General features: G+C 30.8%; 2 protein-coding genes across 2 annotated transcripts; one reads left to right on the top strand and one right to left on the bottom strand.

Annotated features, from left to right (window-relative positions):
• Positions 1 to 53: 53 nt before the first annotated feature.
• FG379_002591 (uncharacterized protein) lies at positions 54 to 9,518 on the top strand (the record flags this gene model as incomplete). Its single annotated transcript, XM_067328281.1, has 1 exon — positions 54 to 9,518. A coding segment is annotated over one exon (9,465 nt), but the record flags the coding sequence as incomplete, so codon positions are not given.
• Positions 9,519 to 9,713: 195 nt separating this feature from the next.
• FG379_002702 (uncharacterized protein) lies at positions 9,714 to 10,733 on the bottom strand (the record flags this gene model as incomplete). Its single annotated transcript, XM_067328392.1, has 1 exon — positions 9,714 to 10,733. The coding sequence occupies one exon, from the start codon at positions 10,731 to 10,733 to the stop codon at positions 9,714 to 9,716; it is 1,020 nt and encodes a 339-aa protein (XP_067181890.1).
• Positions 10,734 to 11,822: the final 1,089 nt, after the last annotated feature.

The raw sequence follows: 11,822 nt of genomic DNA on the forward strand, positions 1-11,822 counted from the left end.
GCTGTTTGGGTATTAATTATAATAGAAGAACATTAGATACGGATGTAATACAGGTTCATGATACAATATCGAGTAACACAATTTCAATAAATAAATTTGTAAATGTATCTATAAATTTGTATTATGTTGAAGGTGGACAATGGGGAGAGTTGTCTATGTCATTGGATAGATCTTTTTGGGTCCAGTATTTGAGGCACGATTTATCTAATGACATAATTATAGATTTTAATAAAATAAGTACTCTAGAGTGTAAAGAAAACGAGGGTAAAAATGTTGAAATGAGTAGAGTAGTAAATACAGATACAAAGGATCTGAAAAAAGAAGATAAAGAAACTGAAAATAACGTTATAAAACCGAAATTTGTTAATGATACTCCAGGGAAAATAGTTATAAATGGAAGCGATACACAAATAAATTGGGAATGGAAAATGAATGCAAAAGATAGTAATAATAACATAAATTACGTTCCAAAGAAAATATATCTTCATTTGTTTGACCACTGCACAGATACCTTTTTAACGTCACTTCATAGTGAAAAAACAGTTCCAAATAATGGAACATATGCATGGTCTGTAGACATACCATTTATATCTCAAAGATCCTCCTCTAGAGATGTTTATTTGGTTATGTCTGTTAGTATTGATGAAATACCTTCGAATATAAAAATAAGGGGGAAAATGATGGCATCTAAATCTTTAAAATACAATAGCAACAATAATGGTGAAAGTAATTTTCATAGAGCAGACACAAAGAATATGGGCGGAAGCATTAGTGGAAACAAAAAAGGTTGTGGTGTAGATACTTTGAGCAAACAGGTGATAGTAGCAGTTTCTAATTCATTTAAGGTTATAAGATTAACAACAATTAGTGAGTTTGAGTTTTTATATGCGACATTTTGCAGAACATTTGGACTAGAAATGGAGGTTGTTACATATAATGATTTATCAAAATATGGTTTTCATGTATCAAAAAACAATTTAAGAATATGTGAGAATATAAGAAAATCTATTCCTTCAGAGGTAAACTACGGAGGTACATACTGTCCTGGGCAATACACGATAAGTTCAAAAGCCCTGGCAGTTAAAATAGGTAATAATTGTGATATAAATAAGAGTAATGACAAAAGTGATACGGATATGGAGAGCTATATGTTTTTGAAATCTCAAAGAAAATACATAGATATAATAGAAAATTGTACCTTGAATTACTCAACATACTGGTGGTTATCTTCTCCAGATAGGTTCTTGTTAAAAAATGGCATAATACTAGATACAAGTATATTTTTACCTTTGACTATAAAGATCATGACACTGTTGAAAATAGATTTGTTGATATTGTATATGCGAAACTTATCAATAACGAAAATGCTTAACAGATTTAAAAGAAGATTTTCGATTTTTGACAGGTACAAAACTGCAAGTAACAATGACTTTTACCTGCAGGAGGATGATTTTGGTGGAGGTTATAAGAAGACTATAAACATATCTTCTGGATTATTAGTGCATTCGAACTATTCTACTGTTTATAGAAGAAGACCAACGTGGAGATCTGGAAAGCTGAATGCTTGGAGAATAATATTAAACTTTGTAAGTTTGAAAGGTCACAAAAATGCGAGAAATGGTAGTTTGAATGATATTGATAATGACGGAAAGTATAGATATATTGCTAATATCAATGATAAAACTGAAATAGGTAGGAATAATGATAATAATAGATTCGCGAACAAAATGAGTAAAGAAATGAAAACTATAAATAAATCAAAAAGGCGTTGGTCAAATGCATTGATGTCATTAAAATTAGCTCAACTTAAAAAATCTCCAAGCAAGCTGTTCAGCACTGGTGGTAGAGCTTTAAAGAAGGGATATATAGCACTTGGTAGAGGAGATAATAATGACGATTTGGATGAATATAAAAGTGGTGATGATAATATAGAAAGTATGTCAAAATCGTTTGAACTTGAATCTAGTGGGAAATTTTCAAGAGAAGAATTAAAAGAAGATAATAACGACGCTTCACTTGGTTCGATGAGAGAGAGTAGTTGCAAATATACAGAATTAACTAATTTAAATGGTGTTGGACATGACCGCAGAAGAATAAGTAGCAGTAGTGCAGTGGATTATAAAAGAATGAAAACAAGAAATGATGATGACTGCATGTTTTATGGTTACAATATAGGATATGGTGGAATACTTGTTCCGCTTTATATAGCAAAAATAAAACAAAGACAAGAGATAATACGTGAAATATGGTATAAATTACAGTTTTCAACATTCCCAGTAGTTTTCAAGGCAATTATTTATGTATTTCAGTTAACATTGTTGTCTATATTTCCAATAACGTGTATAATATTGACTTTATTATATAATTATCTATCAACACAAACGATATCAAGACCTCATACATACATAAGTGAAAATTATCTATCTGACATAGTATTTAATCCAAGATGGAGTTTTTTCATGTCAATCTCATTCCCCGTTCCATATTTAATATTAATATCTTTGTTACATTTGTTGATTATAAATATAACTTTTATATCTTCAAATACATCATATTCAGCAAAGGCTTCAGTGATTAATAACAATGTGAATGGAAATAATGGTAGAATGAATAGATTTTACTATTATTGGATAAGAATATTGATATTTTTTGAGGATATAGGTATGTTCATAACTTTATTTTCAACGTTTTTAACGTTATTGGCGATATCAATGTTCTTTTTATGGTTTTTACTTGGATCTTTAATTAATTCGGATAATATATTGCCGTATGTGGTTATGTTACTTGCGCTTGGATTTGTAATAGTTAGTTTGTGGAACAACTTCACATCTTCAAGAGGAATAGTTGACAAGTTCATAGCAGAAAATTTGCAATCTTTGATATCAATAGCACTGGGTCATTGGTTTGAAGCAACAAATCAAAATTACAATATTATGAATAACAGCGTAGTTAACAATACAACTAATTCAAATTATTGCCCTTCATTTTCTGATCCAAATGATTTGAGATCTAAGATATCTGAAAAACTTCAGTATGAGATATTGAATAATAGGTATGCTTGGTCTAAAAATATATTAGATGAGCACAAATATGCACATAATTTAAACAATAGTACGAATAAAAGGTATATGATACAAGATTATATGGACGTTATGGAGCTAAAACATAGCACTAAGATGTCTAGAATGTATGGTGTAAAATCCAGTTCATTTTCAATACTGAACGACTATTGTGATATGTACTGTTTAAAATGGGAGTACATGAAAATAAGTCCTATAAACACAAAACGTTTATTTAAATTATGTAAAAATGGAGATATAGTTGGTATAAATGAGACGATAAGTATATATTACGGAATGAAATTGGCAACTAAAAAAGACGTTTTGTTAAACAATAGTAAAATAAACGGTTTGTTAAGTGACTTGGACATAGTGTTGTTAAAAGATGGGATAAAATACGGTTCAAAATATGGATACAAATTGAAAGATTTTACAGATAAAGATAATAATTGGTATAAATTTGCACTAGTTAAGATTCCAATATTTCCAACGAGTAATATACTTTCAGAAGAGGCAAAAATCAAGTTAATATTTGATTTTTTTGATGTAGATCAAGACGGTTATTTAAACAAAAAAGAAACACTACAATGGATAATTAACTTGAATTACAACGAAAAATACTTTGTAAATGGTGATAATACAAAATACACAGACATTGTTGAATACATTAATTCTATTTTTAATTTAAATGTGGATGACAGATACGGTTTTGTAATTGATGATATATATACTATTTATTCATTCAATCCTAAAAATGTTAATATAGACTATGAGAAGATAATACCAGTTTTTAATTATTCTTGTTACGAGAATATGGATATTAAAAATGTTAATAATAGTTTAGTGGGAGAAAGGGATAGATCTGGATCTGAATTTGGATTTGGGGTTGAGTTTGACCAGAAAAAAGAGCAAGAGGGAGATAATAATGAAAACTGTGGGATTAAAAATAAGAATAGCAACAACAAATTAATATTTGTTGAAAACTATATTGACGAGGAGGAGTACGACGATGAGTTTGAAGATAACATATTTAAACTAAGTGGAAGCGAATACAACTGGGTAAGTTCATCAAATAATGGTTTAGGAAATAGTGTTGGTAACAATCTTGAGGAAAACAATAGTTTTGTATCCTTATTGGACCAAAAGGGTTATTTGTGGACCGATTTATTGTCAAATGATAATAATAATATTATGTATAAAAGAGAGAGCCGATGCAATAATAAAACAACTGAAATAAAGGTAATTACAACTGATTTGAATAATTTAAAGTTAGTATCTTTAAACAAGATAAAAGTGAATTATGACATAGTTAGCAATGGTAACAAAGGAAAAGCTAGAGGTAGAAAGAAGTACAATAAGTTTCAATTACTTAGGGAAATAAATGTTCAAAAACTGAAATATATATTTACATTTGCAACTAGAAACTTAAAAACTCCCGATATAGAGACAGCGTTAAAAGATATACATTCTTTGGCATACAAGGTATTTGATGCTCAAATAGCACTATTGATTCCTATATTTGGTGTAAATAACGTATTAACTTCAGGAAATGTTTCTTTGTGTTTAAGGGATAAAAGTTTTTCAAACTGGAGAAAAGAAATTGATGGAGATTTTAAGAATGGTAATAAGGGAAATAACAATGAAAAAAGAGCATCTATACTTTCATTGGGAAACAAAAATTCTTATCAAGCATCCTCTCAGCTATTATCTTCATTTTCCTCTACCTCATTTGTGAATTGGAATGGTGCAGGCAATACTAGAGGCACTTTTAATGATAGTAACAATTTAAATATGAGTATGGGTAGTTGCAATTTAAATAATGTATTGACATCTGGAAATAAATACCAACGAAAACAAAGTATAAATAGAGGTGGTAGCTTTCCGAATATGGAGAATAATATTAATAGCGATAGTAATGGCAATGTTATAACAAACAGTAATAATAATAATAGTAATATTGGTTATGATGATGGTTTAGGCGAAACAGAAGAAGATACAGTAAAGTTTCTACAATTAATGAGAATATTACACAATGAAATAAGACAAGATATTTGGTTATTGTTTAACCACATATTAGGAAAGTTATTTAACAACAATAGGGTTAAGAATGGAGCTAATCATTTTTTGGACACAATATATCCAAAATTAGTTAGGAGCAAAGCAGCAAGGATAGTCAATATATTTTATGGTCCATCTTTAAATGAACTATCGGTTTCTATACACGAATACTTTGCATCAGCACCACCAAAAACAGCAGCACAGGTTATGGATGCATTAAAGGAGTATAGAGTTGAGAATCAAAGAAATGTAAAAGATACACTTGAAATCATATCGTTGTCTCAAGGAAATGCATCCATACAATTCCAAGTATCATTAATTACAAAAGCGCTTTATGCTTTAAGTTTACTAAAGGATAACGATGTTGAGATGTTAACAGTTGATATACCATGGAAAAAGCATCACACTTTTATTACAGAAGAAGTTTTGATATTGCCCAAAAATCATCAAGGAATGAAATTAATTTTGGAGTCAATACAGATAGTTTTAAGAAGAGTGAATTCAATTACAGGTACAAGCAGTGGAGGTGGAAGTATTGGAATGTTACTTGGCGAAAATAATACTAATGCTAATGATGGTGGAAATAATAACGATGGAAATAAAGCGAGAAAAAGACATAATAATAGCGATATTGATTTATTACAAAGCAGTTTAATAGACTCTAGATATATTGAGGAAGCACATGGTAGTACTATAACAAATAATGAATTTACTGAAACAACTTTGGAACAGATAATACAAATAATAGTGTCTAGATATTTATGGATGGATTCTTTTATATTCTTAATTAGACTATGTGGAATAAATTTGTCTACAGATAGACTACCAAGTGTAGTATATGACAATTCTGCGAGTATAACTAATTTAAATTATATTGAAGAAAGAAATTTGGAGCATGTGAAGAATATATTTACTAAACTAAGTAATGGAAGCGGTTTTTTGCCTGTTGAGTTATCGGATCTAGCAATACAAACTTTGACAGACAAATGTTTAAATTTTCCTGGTTTGCTTGTATCTATGAATTTTTTGGGTTTAATAAGCAACAATATGTTTTTGTTATGTACTGGCAACCCTATGGATAGATTAAATGAATTAGGATTTGGTAACTTTAATGTTGTTAATGTGAATCACAAAGTAAATATAAATGATCTTTTTTCTCAAAATTATAGATCGAGATCAAGATTTGAAGGAATCGAAGTAAACAAGGACGATAAATATGTACTTGAAAACTTATTATTTAGTGGGGACAATGGTCTTAATGTTACTATGAATGGAGGTATTGGAAATACAGTAATTGGTGGTAATATTAATAATAATTTAAATAACAATAACAATGTGAATTACAATGCTTCAAATAAAATGTTGATAGCAGAAAAAACATGTAATTATGGCGAATTGTTGGATTGGACACTTTTAAGTAACGTTAAAGGGATACCTGATGATATAGTGAAGGACTTTAGAAGTATCGCAATACTTAGGTGTGGATTCATTGGAAGATCACAGCTGCATGACTATATAACACAACACAGAAAGCTTTATATAAACGAGGATAATATTGGAAGTTGTGGTACTGACAATATTGATAGTAATGATAACAGTAATGGTAACACTAGTAAAGATACTGCAAATAACATCAAAAATAAGGGTGGAAGTTTTGATTCAATGGAAAATAGCAAGTACTTTGAAAAAATGACAATGGAAGATGACAACTGGTTATCTAATTTTAACATATCATTTGATATATTTGATGTGGCTTTAACAACATTAGGTTTTTCCAGTCATAGGTTGCAGAGCTATATATTGTGGTTATTACTTTGTTTAAATATAAATTTGGATAGTATTCAACTATTTATAAATGCTAGATTAGCAAGGGATTTTATAACAATGTTATATTTAAAACCAAAGTACAAGTGCAATGATAACGCAGGAGCAAGTAGTGGAAATAATACACATAATGACAATAATGTGGTAAATGATGGAATCGGGATTAGTAGTGTAGGTATTAGTGGCAATAATAACAGTAACAATAGTACTATTAACTGTGGTAATAACAATGATAACAATAGTGCAAGTGGTTTGAAATTGAATTCATCGCACAAATCTTCAATGTTTGATTTGAGTTATCAACAATACAAGGATTTAGATGCTCAAGATGTTGAGTACTACAATGGTTATTTCACCTATGAGATGTTAAGAAGATTTTTAGTTCTCGCAAAAATAACTATACCTGATAAAGGTGTTAAATCAATATGGGAAAGTTTGCCTAAGGATCCTTTAGATGTAACGAATTTTATATCACCATATAAAAATATCAGCTTTAGAAACACTGATACTGTAAGAAATAACATTAATAGCGATATTAATAACAATATAGATTTTAAGGACGTTAAATTGACCAAGAAGAAAAGTTTTGGAGAAAGATTTAAAAGAAAAGTTACGATAACATCCAATCTTGATTCTGGTAGTTACGAGGACAATAACGCTTATGAATCAAATTATGGGAATGTGAATGGCGAATTCAGTCGTAGCAATAGTAATTGTGGATGTGGTGGAAATCTTGGAATAGAAAATGCAACTGAAAAGGAATCATTCTATTTGAGAATACTTATGGACCAAACAGGAATGGATCCGATGGAAGGTGTGATTGTAAGCATAACTACAGTTAAACGTTTGGTGCCAAAAAAACTAATGACTGGTTTGTGGCCGGAAGCAATAAAGGTTTTGTTGAATATAGGATTGCACTTAGAAAAATCTGATTTATCAATAATGGAGGCAACTTCTAGATGCTTGGAATATAGCAACAAATATGGATTGATTAGACCTGGTGATATAGTCTCGATATTAGCAGCCCTAAATAAAGAAGGACTCTCATTTGATTTATTATGTGAATTATTGAATAATATGAGAATACAGTTACCGGTGAGAGATGTAAAAAGGATGTTTGATTTAATGGATTTAAATCAAGATAAATCTCTTGATTTGCAAGAATTGCTCGATGGTTTTGAGGTGCTTTTTGGTCTGTTTTTGCCTAAATTGGTTCATGTTCACGTGGGACTTAGTTATGAAAGACAAAGTATAATAATTATAGCTACTTCAACGGCACTTCTTTTGTTTTGTGCCTTTGTTGGAATTGCAATTAAAACATTTGAGGGAATGAGAAATGAACTAAGTACTGCCGTTCAATCTGTTTTGGCGATTGTTGGTGCCGTTGGACTTCAAACTGGTGCTTCTAAAGACAGCAGTGAAATTGAAGAGAGAATGAAGGAGAGAATTGAAGATATTATGGGTGGTGATATAGATACCTCAACTTCCCAAATTGAGTATAGTAACAACGGAAACGGTTTGTCTTCTGGTGAGTTATTGTATGGAAACGTTAATTCAAATACTGCTTTAAATGGAAATAATAATAAAATTGTAATTAAGAACAATAATGCAACAAGTAATGGAGATTTAACTACAAATTCTGATAACGGTAATTTTATTCTGACAGAAAAAGGTACAATACTTAAAATAAGCTATAATTACTCTTATAACATGTTTCCTTGCATTCCCAATGATCCTAAACCATGCATTACATTTTATTGCAATGATTACGTACATTTGGAACCTGTATTTTACTGTACAAAGGGAATAGTTAATCAACAGAATAACTCTTTCTTTTTTGAAAATGTAAATATTGTATGGTCTATTAAACCTAATTTACCCAAGTATACTGGCCTTACATTTAATACTAAAAACGGTATAATAAAAGGCACAATACCTTTATACTTCAATAATAAGAAAAGACAATATATTAAAAGAAACACCATTAGTGACCTTAATAAATACATTAGAGTTATCAATAATTCAAAAGGAAATAATAACTTTATAAATACCAATTCAAGTACAATTAATGTGAACAATTCTTCTAAATTGCTTAGAAAAATCTCTAATATCAACATTAGTAACAACACCAAGTCATCTAAAGCTACCATTTTTAAAAAGTTCTCTTCCACAAATAATCATAACAATTCCGTCGGAGAGGACGAAGGAGACTTATACTACACAGATGACATTGAAGGTAACACTAGGAACAAAAGGAAAGAAAAGGGAATTGAAACAGGAGGAAGGTGTCATCATATAGATAATAATAGTGATAATGAAAGCAGTGAATTTAACTCCAACAATCACATTCATTTTGACCATAGTTACAAAGAAAGTGATGAGTATCTATTTGACTTCAATAATGGGACTGATTATGAAAACAATGACAATACAAATACTTTGCTTGCTCATAATAATCAGTTTGTTCAGATGAATAAACAAATATTCAATGTCTACTGCACCGTAAACGAATTAAACGAGAAGATTGTATATAAAACAAGAATTACCTTCCAAATACTGCCTGGAAATAGAAAGTAACCAACTGGACAACACCAGTATATTTTCCTCTATATTCCTATAATTTTAGTATTTGTATTGGATGTCACTGACGACACTAATCACTGTTGTGTAATTAATATTTTTACCATTAAATTAAATTCTGAACTTCTCTTAGTGTCATATGCAATCTCTACACATTAGAGGACTGTTAAAATACATATTTATCATTCGTACCTATAAACTTTTAAATAATAACGTATACTCATTTATTCCTATTCTGAATATCATTCTGTCTATCCATATAATATTGCAAGAACTATCAAAATTATTCAAATTCATTTCTTTATCAATATTTAAGCCTTTATTAAGACTACTCTTTAAACACAAATCCTCTTTTTTTATATAAAATAGTGTTACATGGCATGTATCATATTCAAAGTATTCTCTTAAGCCGTATTTTATAAATATGTCATCTATTCTACCCAAAATTGGATCTATGTACATTTTCCTTGTATTATTATCTATTTTAATTCCTGAATACAATCCACCATTAATTCTGATTTTTTCATCAAGATGACTACTTGTATGTAAATTGGAATTTTCGTAGATATATATATTGTTTACATCCAAATATACACCAAATGGCTTTATATTTGTTTTTATTACCATGTTCTTATTGTCATAAAAACCTATCTTATTGACATCCAAGTCAACACACTTATTATTTTCCTGTAATAACTGAACTTTTCCTTGAAACTCATTTATTATTTCCTTTAATATTATTATACACATTCTTTTGTTTAACATTGTGTTTCTTGTTAAGCTTACATGTAAACCTATATCTATATTATCCTCCTTCACTACAATAATATTTTCGTCACCAAATAATTTCTTGTTGTCTATATATTTTTCATAGTCAAATAGTGTATATATTTTTGGATTATACCCATTCACTTTATCATCATAGTAATTACTCCTATAAACACTCAACAATAATTCTATTGATTTTTTTATATATAATTCGCCATTACTCATATTAACGCCATTTATGTTATTACAAAACGACATCTTCTTACCAAATATATCATTATAATCCAACCTTAAAAATAGTATACATGTATAATATTCACGACTTTTATTCTCTACATGCTTACTACTGTTGCATTTTTTTGTGTTCTCACCCAATTTTACCCTATTTTTTTTCAATAATGATTTTATCAAACTTAAATCATTGTCAGTGTTCTTACTCCTCATTTGTTTTTCAATTTTGAACTCAAAATATCTCTAAACAAAACTAGATATAACACATCCTTCCACATATACCATGTATATAAATTGCCTCAAATCTCTTATTTCCTTGTTTGTACAAGTCTTAGTTAATGCAACTGCTCCACACCTCAAATAGTCGCTTTTGAAAATATATATTCATGCTTTCTTAAATCCTTTCTTATTTTTGTTGATTTTTACCTTTCCTTTCACTTCAGTTATCCTCACTCCTTTAAAAAACACTTACTTATATTCTCTTGATGACCTGAAAACTCAAATACTTGCCGCCACTTATGTTACTCACTTTCCCGAGGGCCATCATAGACTCGTGTTAAGGTAATTAAAAGACAACCCACTTCCACACGACAATCAGCCCTACGCAAGGAGTGATATCGTTACAAGTGACGCTTAGCGGATGTGCGATTACTGCTAGTTGAAAACTACACCAATTCCTTATTCTGTTATTCTACTCGTAGATTAACGGCAATTTCTGGGGCCCACAAGGGCTACACAATAAATCAATGTATCTTTCTAATCCACTGCTTCTTGTCAGCGCCTCCTGACGACTCAGGCTCTTTGTCCGTGTCCCCTGGTAGTGTGTCACATCCCCTCTCTATGCTGTCTGGTGCGCGCCCTGTTTCTGTGTTGTTCGGGCTGCCTGGTCCGTTGCATGTGCGCGCCGTTTGTGTATGATTCGTGGTGCATGGCACCCCGTTATTCTCTCATGCGTTTGGCTATAAAGGTTAACCGAGCCAGTGGAGCGAGCAGGGAGCGGACTGTTCTCTCTTGTTATAATCGGCGACTTACACGAAAACAGACTAGAGAGTCCAGCCTCTAACCCTAGACAACAGAGGCAGATCATCCCAGTACACCCCGCCACTCACATGCAACAAAACAGAGATTCTGCACAGAACACCCCACATGCAAACAGAACCCACAACACCCAACGAGCACGAAACCGGCACGGCCATGCACGGAGAACCGCGAAAGCACCGCCAGTCAGCCAAGAACAACCGGCCATACAGAGAATAACAGGCAACCACAACACAAACACGGACAAGAAGGACACCTACACGA

This window comes from Cryptosporidium bovis (genome assembly GCF_009768925.1).
Source record: "Cryptosporidium bovis isolate 45015 chromosome Unknown contig_4, whole genome shotgun sequence".
Taxonomy (NCBI): domain Eukaryota; phylum Apicomplexa; class Conoidasida; order Eucoccidiorida; family Cryptosporidiidae; genus Cryptosporidium; species Cryptosporidium bovis.